Source organism: Rhineura floridana, chromosome 17 (assembly GCF_030035675.1).
Source record: "Rhineura floridana isolate rRhiFlo1 chromosome 17, rRhiFlo1.hap2, whole genome shotgun sequence".
Classification (NCBI taxonomy): Eukaryota; Metazoa; Chordata; class Lepidosauria; order Squamata; family Rhineuridae; genus Rhineura; species Rhineura floridana.
In genome coordinates, this window is record NC_084496.1 from 3,365,528 (window position 1) to 3,381,212 (window position 15,685).

The following is a 15,685-nucleotide window of genomic DNA, read 5'->3' on the forward strand; positions in this document are numbered from 1 at the left end:
TCTGAGGCTGAGAGGCAGTGACTGGCCCAAGGTCACCCAGTGAGCTTCATGGCTATGTGGGGATTCGAACCCTGGTCTCCCAGGTCGTAGTCCAACACATTAACCACTATGCCACACTGGCTCTCAACATCATGTTTAGCCATCTCTTATTTTATCATATTTTACTGCATGTTGTATTTCTGTACATTTGGATAATCTTCTCTTTTGAGAGTCTTATGTTTCTGTTTTATGCTGGCCACGAATCCTAACAATAAAGAATCTACTGTGACTTCACAAATTTGAAGCATTTATGGAAAAGTTTAGGAAGCAAGCACAATTTTATTAAGCCATAAAAGGGTTGCCAACTACACAGGGGTCTGGCAAGCTACTCATACAGGAAGAAGTGATACCCAGTGCAAGCAATTTCAAATTTCAAGGAGGAATGACATCTAAGAAATCTCTGAGGAGTAATCTTCTATACAGAAATGCTTAAGCATTACAAGGCGCGCTACTCATTTTACAAATACAGTAGGGCCCCACTCATAAGGCAGGTTACATTTCAGACCCCCGCCTAAAAGCAAAACCTGCCTAAAAGTGGAACACATTCAACAGAATGGTGCCTGACGCCCGGAAAACTCCATAAAAGCGGAACAAGCGCCGTATGAGTGGGGTCTTACTCTAATTGAAAGCCGCTGTATTAGCAGAACGCTGCAAAGCGGGGCCCTACTGTATGGACACATGGGAGATCATATGACTCGCCTAGGCCAATGCAGGGAATCCAACAGCTGATACAAACTGTCTCAACCCAAGCCAAACAATATCGATGGTATACCATTCAAGCTCTGGCATCTGGCAACTAACTGGGCCAGTTCACACATTTGATGACAGCAGCTTCCAATAGTATGTACGAACAAAGTACCCTAGATTGCTCTCATCTGTTCAGCTCAGTGTTTTCTACCCAAGCCAGTTTACATATTCAGCAGTGAAACAGTAAAACATTTGAGTAATCACATTCGTAAGTGTGAACCATCCCTTGATCTGCAAAAATTGCAGAATATCCCAATGTTCCCAGCGGAATATCATGAGGGCTCCAGCTCTGCAATTTGAGTATTTTATTTATTTATTTAATTAATTTACATTCCCCCTCCCCCTAGGGAGGCAGTTAAGTGCCTGAATTTCTTCATCAAATTAAAATAGCCACAACCTGCGATAAATACTCCTTTGGCAGTCTGAAGCTGTATACATGCCTTCGAAGTTATCTTAGCAATTGTTCTCTTCTTCCAATTCAAGAGAAAACTAGATAAGCTGTACTCTGCATAAATCACCCAACAATATCAGTAGCTTTAATACGTGCAAATGGCTTCGTTCAACAAAACCTTTAAGGGTCCTCCCCGAAAACACTGGATGAATTATCATGGAATATCCACACAGTAAAAAACAAAATTTAGCATTACTGCACCAAAGCCTTTTTCAGTGTTACAAGTATCATCATCATCATCATCATACAAGTAAAACAAAGCCGCACATATAAAAATGCACAAATCATGCCCTGTGGTTCGAGAACACCTATTCAGTTTTCACACTGTATGACCACTGATATGGCCATTCTGTGTGCAATTATCTGCTCAAATGCCAGCCAGAGCCCACAATTCAGGATATCAATAGGTTAACTAGGTTGAGTGGCTGTTGACACGTGGGGCATACAATGTTCAATACATACCTTTACTCATTCCGCTGTTGCCTCAACAACTTGTAACACAGAACGACAACCTAGCATTTGAACAATGAGAAGTTTAAGCTTTTTAGTTTCTTCAGTGGAGTCCCATTAGGAACCCTTTGTAGAGGTAACCTGGGCACAGATACAAAATGCCTCACAATATTATTGCTCTTAACTCCTGAGGGGTACTCCCTGTGGCTGCAGCATTTATTCATGGCCAGTGGTAGTTTGGGGTTAATTGCCCACTACAAGCACCAGCAATACTTCACAGTAATTCCTATAAACTATTTCTCCTGTGACCAACATAGCTTTTAACGAATTCTTTAAAATAAGTTTTATATATCACTTTTGTTGTTGGCCACCCTGAACTTTAGGGAAAAGCAGGATATAGATGTTTTAAATCAATAAACTCAGTCAAGAGAATCCAAGCTTGCTCCCTGCTCTGTGGGTCTACTGAAGCTGCTGGGGCTCTCTAGGAGAGGCAGGCAGGCAGGCCCCACCAAGGTCAAGTCCCATTTGTAGAGGAGGCAGACAAATGAGAGGCAATTAAAAAAAAGAAACCAGTGCAATCTGCCAGCCACCTTCTTGGGAGGGAGAGCGACAACATCTGGTATTTGCCCCAGACACCACATCTGTCACACTACGTAAGGGTTTTGACTATAGGCAGCTTTTAAAGGCAATGTTGTAAACCCCTCCTCATGCAAGGCAGCAACTGAGATTATTATTATTATTATTATTTATTGCATTTATGTACCGCCCCATAGCCGAAGCTCTCTGGGCGGTTTACAACAATTAAAACATTAAAAACGAATATACAAATTTAAAAAACACATTTTAAAAAGCAATTTAAAACACATTCTAAAATGCCTGGGAGAAGAGGAAAGTCTTGACCTGGCGCCGAAAAGATAACAGTGTTGGCGCCAGGCGCACCTCGTAATAACCAAGAACTTCACAAGTGATTAATCTTAAAAAAGTTTTATAGTTTCTTTGCCTATTGCTACCTTTCATTGGGCATCCTGACCTTCATTTATGATTTTACCAACTGTGTTTCAACACTCTTATCAACATTTCTGCCTTCCTAGGTAGGTCATCTTAATGGTTTCAGGGCTTTAAAGAAATGGGCAAGTGCTGTTACATCCATATCTGACCACAATCTGACCTGAAAATTTGCCCCTGAGAGCCACCCAAGACAGAGAGACTCCTCTTGTAAGTGCTATGCATGCAATTCAATTTTTTTCACATGTTAAAAGATGCTCCCACAATGCAATTGCCAAGGAAACAGCAACCTATCAACATGCTATTGCTTTTAACTCTACATTAGAGTTATGCATGGTGGAAGTCAATACGTAGTACTGAGCTGCTTTTCAACAGTAAACACAACTCTCATCTTTGTTATATTTGCTGAAGCTGCCCAACTCAGTCAACATGTTCAAGTCATGCTCCCTATGACTGCACACTCACAAGCATCTGCGCTCATGTCCTATCTACACAGATACTTCAGCTAGCTTCCAGAATAGACGCACTCAAGAGCTGTGTGACACCGCATACCAGAGTTGTACTGGCAAGAAAAGCTTACGCTGTTCATACCAGCCAAGTAGTCACATGTTGTTTTAAGCAGAAGGAATTGAAAACAAGCCTTCAACTTTGTTTTTAACAAGGCTTGTTGGGAGATTTAAAAATATGAAAACTCTTTGCACTGCTAACCAAGAAATAAGTAAGATTATCTTTTTAGCTGTGCATGTTCATCCATTATAATCTGGTATCTAACACTGGACTAATATATTGGAAACACTGCTATAAATGACTTTTTTGCAACACTTCTTAGCAGGTGGAAATTGGTGCTAAGGTTTTTGCAAGTTTGACTAGCCTAACTCTGCACTTTCAGAGTTTGATCCTTACTAGGTTAGGAAATACACACATTCCATTTTGTTCCTGGCAAGTTTGTAAATTGTAACAGGATTGATCAACAGTAATATATCAAAGGGAGAAGCTACCCTGATATTAACAGATTGACATCCCCTGTTTGTTGATATTCCCTGTCCATACACATCTTGCTATTTTGACTGGTGCCATAATGAGCCATAGTGCTTGGCATGATTATCAACATTTTTCTCATTACAGGTTAATAAACCAACTTCCCATTGAGCAATTGGAACTACTAAATTACTTGAGTCATCTCAGTGACTGTGTGACTAAAGCCAGTCCAAGGAAGGAACTTTGTACCTTGAAAGGCCCCAGTACGTAGGATCCAAGTGAAGAGCTTAGAGAAGGTTCTTCAGCGTATGTATTATGGTAAATGAACCATGGTGGATGGCCATTTTTGTCAGACTGTAGTTACATGACTTCACATTGTGGTATGCATGGCATGTATATGGTGTCTTAAAGGTACCTGTTTCCATTAATGGTGTGGGAACAGCTCTATGCAACCCGGGTATTTAAAAAACAATGCAACTGGCACTTAATCTGAAACACTTTCCATATCTTGATTCATACATTTGGAATAGTGATCCATACTCAAGCAGAAATCCCAGCTTTGATGAGATTAAAACACACTTGTTACCTTAATCCTAAACACCCTTTGAAGTTCCCACTGCAATCAAATGCAAGTGACTTGCCATATGAGCAGAACATAAACACACACCTCCAGCTGTTAAAGCTGAGACAGCAAACTCAGTAAGGAAAATTCTGTGCTAGATAAGTCGTTCCATAGCAAAACCCACGCTGTTGCCATTACCTTAAAGCAAGTTCTCACTGTGTCTGTCTGAGAACCTGTCTGGTAAAGTCATTAACACATCCAAGGAAGGACTCTGGAAACATGGATTCAATCCCACATTCAGGGTGACCTTGGCCTCAGCACTTTTAGCCAAACCTACATCACAGTATTAGGGAAGTATTCTTAGGGAAGGTGACTGAGAGGGTTGTGGCACAGCAAGTTCAAGGTTCTAGTTTTGGTGTACAAAGTCCTATACAGTCTGGGACCAGGTTACCTGAAAGACCGCCTTATCCCTTATATACCCAGTTGATCACTCTGCAAGTGAGGGCCTCCTGCAGATATCATCCATTCTGCACAACATAGGAAGTGGACCTTTAGTGTGGGGGCACCTACCGTTTGGAATTCTCTCCCATTAAATATTAGACAGGCATCATCTCTGTTACCTTTTCGGTGCCTACTGAAGATTCCTCTTTCAACAAGCTTTTTAAGTTGAGACCTTATCCCAGTCTGTGTCTATGTTGGAACTGCTTTTTAATACGTTTTAAAACCTTTTCTTTATTAAAGATGTTTTTAAAGCTTTTTTTAAAAAACGTTTTAAATTGTTTTATTTTAAGGTATTTTAAAGTCTGTTTTTATGATGTTATAAAGTGTTTTTAGTGCTTTTGTTTGCCGCCCTGAGCTCCTAATGGGAGGAAGGGTGGGATATAAATCAAACAATAAATAAAAATAAATATTACTGTGAGAATAAAACAGGGCATGGAAAAGGGCACAAGCCACCCTGATATCCTTGGAGGAACGGAAAGAAGCAAAGAGCATTTATACAGACGTTTTGCTGTAGTATACAAAACTCATGCAAAGATAGGTCTGCATTAACTTTCCTCTTCCAACAAGCCTTTTAAGTCAAGACCCATCCCAGTCTGCATCTGCGTTAGAATTGCTTATAATATGTTTTCTTTAATATGTTTTAACCCTTTTTTAAAAAAATGTTTTTAAAGCTTTTTTTAAAAAATGTTTTAACGTTGTTTTGTTTTAATGTATTTTAAGGTCTTTTTATGATGTTTTAAAGTGTTTTTAGCGTTTCTGTTTGCTGTCCTGGGCTCCTCCAGGGAGGAAGGGTGGGATATAAATCAAATAATAAATAAATAAGATTAACTTCAGTTTCAAATGGAGGGCAGATAGACAGAAAGTCACCTGTGTAAGGCCTCCTAGGGAGTTCACAGCTAAGACAAATTATACTTAAGAGTTCACCGCTCGCCCTCTTCACCATCATGCTACAACCTCCTCTACTCAAGTAAGGAAGGGCTGCAGCTCAGTGAAAGAGCATATGTTTTGCCTGAAAAGGATGCCAGGGATCGAGGCTAGAATCTTCAGGTAGGACTGGGGAAAGCCTGGAGCCCTAGATAACCACTGCCAGTCAATATCAACAGTGCTGAGTAGACTGAAAACCACCACCAGTCAGCACTGAGGTCATCTGTATGAGGCCACTTTCCATGTTCCTAGCCAATGGGATAATGTCATAGCTTTAGGAAAATCTCTGCACCAACCTGATTCTGAAGATGCCTGCTCAAGGACTAGTGCTGCTGCATTAGCACTTATATTGACACAATACAAACTAGTCAGTATCCTGCATTCTACCAGCCTTGGTAAACATCCTGTCCCAACTCCACCCACAGTGGACTACTTTCCATAGCTTTGCACATTGCTCCAGCACCATCCCAAGCTACACTGTAGTATTCAGTGCACTGGCAGAAGGGACTGTCCACCTGTTCCCATCCACTTTCTGCCTTTCACAACAGATGGCAGGATGCAAATGCAAGGATCATCCAGCACACAGGCCTTTTTTGCCCTGCAAGACTGGTTACCAGCTAACTCTTTACAAGATTCCATATTATTATCAAGACAGACGCATGCATGAACAACTTGCAGTCAAATCACGGCTTTCACACAGCAGCCTTCCCTTACCAAGTGCTACAAGCAAAATGGCAGCTAGCTGCACCAATTAGGAAAAACAGCACTGACTAATGCTATTGGCTACGTTAGCAAACAACTTCCTTGATGACTAACTGCTTGCCATTTTGAGTACTTCATTCCATTCCAACCACCAACCACTACACACTGGAAGCTACACCATCTAATTACACCGATTGCTCTACAACAAGTTACTCACATGATTACAGGAAAGGTGAAGTCTGAGTAAATTATGATTGCCCTGCCCTACTGGGTCACCAAGCTTATCACAAAGGTAGCCTGTAGTTTAACTGAACCACCATTTTGCCAGATGCTCCGTTACTCCTTGAACAGTCTCCTTACAGGAAATGGGTGCAACTTCAGAATATTTAACACCAAGCCAGCAACATGCACTTCTGTCTTCAGTTTTCCACTATGACTAGATGCAAGAAAACCTGGAAGTGTCTTAGGGAGCATTAACCAGAAGTTGGCACACCAAGACTGTAATCTCTTGCAAAGACTTCTGGGCTGGTCTGCACTTTATAAACCACCAAGGCCTCTCTTCCCAAGCCACAGGAACCCGTAACAGCATTCCTGCTCCAAATCCATTAAAATCAAGCTGCACAACACAGCTCCCTACATTCAAGAATGAGTTCTATTTCAACATTTATTCTGGCCTTTCTAGCAATGGGTTGTCATGGCCCCGTCAGAGGACTCCTCAGATGAGGACGACTCGGGAGTAACAGCAGCAGACCCAGGAGCAGCAGACCCAGGAGCAGCAGGAGACACGGAGGAGCCTCCTGAGAATCCAGCTCCTTCTGCCCCCCAGCTGCAGAGCACCCCAGGGACAGCAGAGGCCCTGCAGCCAGACACAGACAGTGAACAGGATACTCCCCCCTCACCTGCAGAACGTAGACAGCAGAAGGTCAGGCAGAAGAGAGGCAGGCCTGTCTCCTTAAGGCCCAAACGCTGAGGGCTCACACCTGCTGTCCATCCTGCTCTTTATAAGGCACACCTTGGCTGCAGCTTGTTGCTGACTGCAACGTCAGGCGTGGCTTTGTGTAGACCTAGTTTCCCTGCAGCATCTCTTTGACTGACCTCCTTGGCAATTGATCCCGGACCTCCACTGACCTCGCTTCTGGACTTCTGACTCGGCAAGTACGCTTCGGATAGGCCTGGCAGATTTACAACCCGACTGCTGGCTAAGGACTTCCTTCCCTGCCAAAGACCCAGGAATTTCCAGCCCCCCCTGACACTGCTGCTGCAGTGTAGAGCTGACATGGGTATGCGCACATGCTCTCTCTCTGACTGCTAGAAATAACCACATGCTTTGTCATCTATATTCTGAATCCCAACTGGTTTGCAATTCACTGGGTGTCACTAAGATCTAATTCTATTTAGAAGACAGTATAAATAGCACAGACTACTACCAGATCAGTTTGCTCCAATGTCAGCCACTACACAGGCAAAACATCAAGACCCAAGGACCATTTTGTCCTCTAGGAAACTGAAAAAAAACTTGTTCTCATAGTAAGCTGGGCTGTTACATCAAGCTGGACACTATTAAAGGATGAGCATACCCAACTTTAGGCAGCCTGGTTGTAACACAACTTAAGGGTAGACACAACTTCTAGACTTCCTTGTAGACTCCAGAAATTCCCCTTCCGAGGGCACTAATCACCTTTCTCACAGTTCCTGTAAGAACAGATGCCTTAGGGCAGCAAGTCATAATGCAAAACTTGCTAGCAACGTGCTAGATGACTTCAGATGACTCAAGACCCCAGCCTCAAATAGTTCAGAAATTAATCTGAAGCACAACTAGGTTGCTCAGCTGAACAGTTACTTTGACTCAATCCAAGAGCCAGAAATACAATAGGTGAGACAGAACATTTTGTCACTTGACAGATAGACCAAGATAATCTTGTCTCTATTATGAGCATGGAGGATCTAGAAAACAGTTTGCCATGCCTACAAGGCAGGGGATATGAATGAATGGGGGGGGGGGAGACACAGAGAATATCCTGGGGTAGCTCCACATTTCTGTTCCAGGGATGAGGAACTTGTAGGCTTCCAGATATTGTTGGACGTCCAACTTCCATCAGCCCCAGCAAGTATGGCTAACAGTCAGGGCTGATGTTGACTCCAACAGCATCTGCAGGACCACAGATTCCCCACTACTGCTCTATTCTATCACAGTTTGGTCTCAAGGCTTACACCACCACCTATTCCACGTGCTATTACTGCCCCTACAAGTGCTCAGAAATACCACAGTCCTCCATTTTTGTATCTTAATTTGCAAATGAATGGGCCATATCTTCTCAGAGCAGGTGTTCCTAAATTGCATTTGGTGAAGTTGCCAAACTGCTGGCAATGGCGGTCAAGGAAAATGCAGCCCAAAGATGGCTAACATTCATACCCGGGATTGGAATGGACAAGATAGGCCCCAAACACTGAAGCAGTTCTACCAATTCATTTCTTCTCCAAGAACTTTGGGGACTCCCACCAAGTACATCTGGCTCTGCCACTCTGACCTGCTGTACCTTTCCACAAGAACTTTGCACTTGGCATTCTTCAGGTGCCACTCAAAGTTCACAATGCACCACCAAAAATATGCAAAATGTGTAATTCAATAATTTCTGCCCACATGAATGAAAACAAACACATTAAATACTTCTATAAAACTTATTCAGAAGCAGACACCCAATCACATATTTTAGTTAATACACTTCTAAATGTAAAGATCACTTCCAGTTAAATTATGGTACCCTATTCCAGAACTGTTCAATTATCTAGAATGGAAACACAATTCCCTCTATGGTGTGCAGAGGCTTCCTGGGATAAGCGGTACTGTACACCACAGGACATCGATTCCCAGACCTCAACACTCATTTCTCATTTGTGAATCTGTCCTCTTTCCCCAGATCATCATGTGTGATTCTGATGAGGGAACACACCCAGCTGGGCACTGCAAGCCACTACTCAAAGGCCAATGTTCTTCAGCCTTGGATCCCCAGAGGTTGTTGGGACTACAACTCCCATCATGCCCAGCCGGCTTAGCCCATGGGAATAGTAGTCCAACAACCAAGGTCTCAAATTTGAATGCCAATGATCTAGACTACTTATAAAGAACTATACCTCTGCAAACTTCTCACCAAATATGCAAGTTCACACCCTTGTACACTGACCTTAAGGCATCTGTAATGGGCAACCCCTCCGCTGTTCCCATGTTTATTGTCACAAATACATGACTATGCTGTCCAAGCATGCCCACCAATTGTGGAAAGAGGCAAGCAGGAGAAGCTGTCTAACCTGACTCTGGCACTAAGTTACTCTGAAATGTGCCCCTTCAGCTAAGGCACAGCAAGGGTTTACCAAACTGAAGAATTGTGTGACCATTGCTGGCATGACTACTGCCACAGAAGCAAAATGCTGGCATCTGCGACTGCAGAAAGAGCCAGTGTGGTGTAGTGATTATAGTGCTAGATTAGGACCTGGAGGACCAGGGTTCAAATCCCCAGTCAGCCATGAAGCTCCCTGGGTCACTGTCAGTCTAATCTACTTCACAGGGTTGTTGTAAAGTGGGGAGGGGGATAAACATGTGCACCGCTGCCTTGAATTCTTTGGAAAATGGTTAGATACAAGTGCAATAATAAACATAAATCATCAAACCCTTCCTGGCAAACAATTCCCATCACCACCAGAGTAGCAAAACCATGAGACAAAAACCAGTATGCTTTTATTAACATGACTATGGTTTGAGACAGAAGAAATGAAGAAGCAGAACACGTCTGTCAAAACTCTTCTCCCCCCCCCATCGCCAGGAAACAAAAACAGTTGTAAACAAACATGTGCTCCTCTTTTGGAGCCCATTTCTTACTCTCCCTGACTCCCACCCAGCCTTCCCCTTTTCCCCACATTTTGTTCCCACCCCCACCCCCCTACAACCTCTCTCTCTCTCACCTTTATAGAGGTTGGTGACAGCAGTGGCTGCATTCTGGAATGGAACCCACAGGGAGAGGCCCGGCTGCTGACACACACGATCTGTGCAAGGGGGGATTAAGAGAGGAAGAGGAAAAAGAGAACAAAAAGGAGAAATTGAAAACACACACAGAGAGAGAGAGAGAGAGAACCTAGCATCTCTCTCTTCTAGGCTCTGCTTAATATCTGTCACTCTGTCCCTCCCTCGGCCATGTTCGGCTTCGCCATTTTGTTCAGCCGCCTGGACGGGAATGGGGGGGGAAGAAATGGGAGGCGGGTGGACGGAAAAGACTGAAAAATCAGGATGTGAAACATCCTAGAATCAACCACGTCTTAATAGAAAGGGAGGAGAGAGGAGACTACTGGAACCACCCACACGCCTAGGTGTAAGGGGGGGAGATGTAGCAAGTAAAGCTGTCTCCCCTCTTGAAGAATGGAAGGAGAAAAGACAGAGAGACGCCATTAAAAGGAAAAGGGAAAAGAAGAAGTAAAGGAAGCCTACAAAACTCCTTCCCCCCCCATCTCTCCTCCTCCCCTCCCGAGAGGCCCCTCCCAACCCGGGCCTCCCTCTCGCCATTTTGTCGGTGGGAAGGGCCGACGGACAGCCGAAGGGAGGGGCCCAGAGAGCCGGGACGAGCCCATTTCGTAACAGCGCGGGGGGTGGGGGACAGAGAGAGAGAAAGGGGGGAAGAGGGCGAAACCAATGTCTTTCTCGCCCCCGCCGCCGCCCCGTTAACGTTTTGAGGGGAAGAGAGGGCGCGAGGAGGGGGGAGGGGAGGGGAGGGGATCCGCCTCACGCCATTTTGTGCGAGGCGGGTCTGTGTGTCACGGCGGGCCGGGTGGGGAGGCCGTGACTGACAGACGAGGCCTTGTCGGTGGGGAGGCCTGACTGGCCTGACAGTCGCCTCCTCGCCTTTTCCCACCCAGGTTCAGGCCCCGCTCCCACGGGACAGGAAGCTCTTGCGTGCCTGTGTGAACACGTTCCTCTTTCCCTCCACACGTGCAGGCGCTGTCACGCGCCCCGGGAGAACAGAGGAGCGTCGCGTGTGAAGGTGCGAGCGAGCCAGCCAGCAAGCACACGCGTCGGCTGCCGCGCACGGATATTCGCATACACACGGGGGGGGGGAGGAACTCGCTGGCTGGCTGGCTCTTCCGCCTGCCCAATTCCTCTCCAGTATTCCCACCGCTTCTCTCTTCACACCCCGATGAACGGGGGTGCCACATATGAGCAGGGAAGACCCTTCCCCAGGCGCCCCTCCAAAATAAGGGGCACCCAAACCCCACCCAAGCCTTCTCCAGCAACCCTTCTTTCTTCTCCCCCCAATATGAACAAGGCCATCCATACCCCCATACTTGGGGGTGCACCCTTCCCCAGGCCCTTTCCCCCCATGTATGGAGTACCCCAAGCCCCCTAACACACACACACACCCCAAACCTCTCCGACCTCCCCTAACCCCCTCCAACATTCCTCCCTCTCCCTATGAAGGGGGCTCCATACATCTCTATGCTCCCTATAAATGGGGGCGCCCTTCCCAAGACCCTCTCCCCTGCCCCCCACGCCGAATCCCTGTCCAGAATCCCTTCTTTTTTCGCTGCCCCCATAAGAACAAGGGCGTCCACACATACATGGGGGGTGCACCCTTCCACAGAACCTTTCCCCCATGAATAGGGGGACCCCAAACCTCTCCGACTTGCCCAAATCCTCTTCCCCCCTCCCCATAAAGGGGTCTAAATCTTACACCCCCAGACACAGAGAGAGAGAGGGAGGGAAAGCCTCCCATGGGCAGCAGATGCCCCAAACCCCACCCCCAAAAACCTCCTCCCCCTTCTTTATGCTGCTGCTCTTCCTCGTCCTGGGTGCGTCTGTGACCGTACCCCCCTCCTCCCCCTCATTTGGGGGGGCGCTGCCCGCTGCGACCCCCCTCCCTCCGGCCGGGCCTCACCCTTGTAGAGCTGCGCCACGGCCGTGGCCGAGTTCTGGAAAAGGTGCCAGAGCTTCTGCTGCTTGTGCTCAGGCTGCGGGGCGGCGGCGGCGGCGGCCTCGCCGTCGTCCTGGAGCTCCGGCGGCAGCGCGCCGTCGTCCTGCTCGGCCTCGGCCAGGCACTGCCGCTCCCACTTGCTGAACCAGTGCTCGGGCCCGTGCAGCTCCTGGATCTCCGAGTCGCCGTCCTCCTTGGCCGCCTTCTCCTCCATCCTGCCCTCCTTCGCTCGCGTCGTCCCGCTCGGTTCGGCTACCTCCGCCTGGCGCCGCCCGACACTGCTCCCGGCGGCGGCGGCAGCCCCGACGCCATTAGCGGCCCCATAACAACAACAGTAGCAGCAGCGACGCTCGGAAGCGCCCGGCCCCTCCGCCGCCTCCGACCACACTGAGCCCGAGACGCCGCCCCGATCGCACCAAAGGGCCTCACCCGAACATGCTGGCTGGCAGGCTGGTTGGTTGGTTGGCTGGCTGGCTGGGGCCAAAAAAAAAAAGAGAGCGAGAGAGAGAAAGGAAAGGCCGAAAACCCCGCCTGCTTTGCCTTCGCTGCGCCACTGCCGAGCGCCCCTTTGGAAGCTCCCGCGCGCCCATTGGGTGGATGACGTGCCCATCAATGTCATAAAGGAGGAGGAGAAGAGCTGCTTCCTCCTGCCCCCTACCAGCTCTCTCTCCCTCCTTTCCTTAAACATGATTATTATTGTTATCAAGGTTGGTTACACCGTCAAAAGGGAAGGTTGAGGAGATGGGGAAGGGACAGTGTGCGCAAGCGCGGGGAAGAGGGGAGGAGGTAGCTCGGAGAGTTCTCATTCTGGCCGTGCGCAGGCGCAGTTGCTTTCTGTCTTAGTATTCTCGCCTATCTCCTCCGTGCCTTGTTCCTAGGGTGTTGCTTCGGGCTGTGATCCCTCCCCTTATACTTAGAGAGGAAATGGGGGGGATAATTGGGTATTGCGGAGTAAGGAATATTTTAAAGATTTCTGCACATTCGTCAAAGATTATTATAGAATTAGAATTTATTGCCTACCCTTCACCCAGAGGTCCGAGGGCGGTTTACAACAATTTTAAAACACATAATTAAAACAGACTAGAGACATACAAGTTGCAACTTTCTCCTAGTCCTTCTTCCCCCTCTCCACTTAAGAAAATAATTTTATTTATAAATATATTTGTACAGCGCTATTTAATTTTTTTTAAAAAAAATCAAAGCGGTTTGCAACAAATTTAAAAAACCCATACAGTAAAAACCATTAAAAAAAACAGGTAAACTAAAACTAGTGATGAGCTTATTGCCACAGAGCAGCTGGTCTCTGATGTTATTATTTTATTTTTATAAGAGTATTTCTAAGTCGCCAGCTCATTAAATACATATATAGATATATATTTATATACACATTAAGTTGTTATGTGCCTCCAAGTCGACTATCTTATGGCGACCCTATGAATCAGCGACCTCCAAGAGCAACACATATAAATATATATAAATATAAAAATATATTATGGCAGTGTACATGAAAGCCCTATTTATAGGGTCACCATAAGTCGGAATCGACTTGAAGGCAGTACATTATTATTTACAATAAAATCATTAAAATTTTATAAAAACAAAAAATACAGAATGACTAACACTGAATCAAATTAATTCTCTAAAAACATTTGGTGAAACAAAAATGTTTTCAGTAGGCAAAAAAAATATAAGAAATGTGGGTGTCTGTCTGGTTTCAATGTGAACAGTGCTCCAAAATGCTGGTGCCGCTATGCTAAAATGCCATACTTTGCATGGAAACTAAACAAATCTGAAATAACTGCAACAGTCAGAAGGGCTTCTCCAGATGATCAAAGCAATCTCACCAGTTTTTATTAATTTTTTATTGCAAATTTAACAATACCATCTTGTCCCAAATGTTATTATATGAAGCCCTTGGGAAGTTGGGAGGGGTCATCGGGAGATTTGGGGCGAGGTGTCAGCAGAACGCTGATGATACCCACCTCTGTTTCTCTGTAACATCTGAATTGGAAGAGACTGTGCAAGCCCTGGACCGCTGCCTGGACTCGGTGGTGGGCTGGATGAGGACCAATAAACTGAGTCTGAATCCTAGTAAGATAGAGGCGCTGTGGGTTGGTGGTTCCCGAGTTCGGGTAATTGGTCAGTTGCCTGCTATGGATGGGGTCGTATTCCCTCTGAAAGAGCAGGTCCGTAGCCTGGGTGCCCTCCTGGATCTATCTTTGTCACTAGAGGACCAGGTGACCCCAGTGACTAAGAGTGCCTTTTACCAGCTTCAGCTAGTAAGACAGTTGCTGCCATTTCTGGACAAGCATAGCCTGACCACTGTTGCCTATGCACTAGTAACCTCCAGGCTGGATTACTGTAATGCACTCTGTGTGGGACTGCCTGTCCTTGAGGTTGGTCCAGAAGCTGCAGCTGGTGCAAAATGCAGTGGTGAGACTGCTTGCTGGGGCAGGCTATCGCCAACACGTTACTCCGCTACGGAACGAATTGCACTGGCTGCCCATTAGCTACCAGTAAGTTCAAGGTGTTGGTTTTATTGTATAAAGCCCTTTACAGCTCCGGACCAGGATACAGTAGGCCCCCGCTTTTTGGCGGCCCGCTAATATGGCAGCTAACATTAGAGTAAGGCCCCACTCATACGGTGCTTGTTCCACTTTTACGGCGTTTTTCGGGTGTCAGGTGCCATTTTATTGAAGGAGTTCCGCTTTTCAGCAGGTTTCGCTTTTAGGCGATGGTCTGGAACATAACCCACCATATGAGTGGGGCCCTACTGCACCTGAAAGATCGTCTTACCCCTCATACAACTAATAAATCACTGTGCTTGGCAGGTGAGGGCCTCTTGCGGATACCATCTTATCAGGAGGTCTGCTCTGCACAACATAGGAAGCAGACCTTTAGTGTGGTGGCACCAACACTTTGGAATTCCCTCTCCTTAAATATTAAACAGGTGCCATCTCTGTTATCTTTTTGGCGCCTGCTGATGACCTTCAGCAAGCCTTCAACTGGATTTATCCCAGTCTGCATCTATGTTGGAATTGCTTTTTGTTTTTAAAGCTTTTTTTTAAAGATGTTTTTAAAGATGATTTGTTTTGACAGGTTTTTAAAGAGGCTTTGTTTAAATATGTTTTAAAGTCTTCTGTTTTTAAGTTGCTTTAGAGTTTTTAGTGTTTTGTTTGCCGTTCCGGGCTCCTTCTGCGAGGAAGGTTGGGATATAAATTTAATAAATAAATAACAATCATAAGTAAATAACAATGAAAGCAGACCAGGGGAACAAAGAAAAAATAATGAAATAAAATAAGATCAATAAAAATGTTGAAATGAAAATGGACTGCCTTCAAGTCGATCCCAATTTATGGCTACCCTATGAAC

General features: G+C 45.8%; 1 protein-coding gene across 1 annotated transcript in view; it reads right to left on the reverse strand.

Moving 5' to 3' along the window:
- The window catches only part of HAPSTR1 (HUWE1 associated protein modifying stress responses), a 30,134-nt gene extending 17,155 nt beyond the window's left edge, over positions 1-12,979 (reverse strand). The window contains exons 1-2 of the mRNA XM_061599650.1: positions 12,278-12,979; positions 10,317-10,397 (exon numbers count right to left, since the gene is read on the reverse strand). Coding sequence (XP_061455634.1) covers positions 10,317-10,397; positions 12,278-12,932 — 736 coding nt within the window. The 5' untranslated portion in view covers positions 12,933-12,979. The remainder of the gene's footprint in view (positions 1-10,316; positions 10,398-12,277) is intronic.
- Between the last annotated feature and the right edge of the window lie 2,706 nt (positions 12,980-15,685).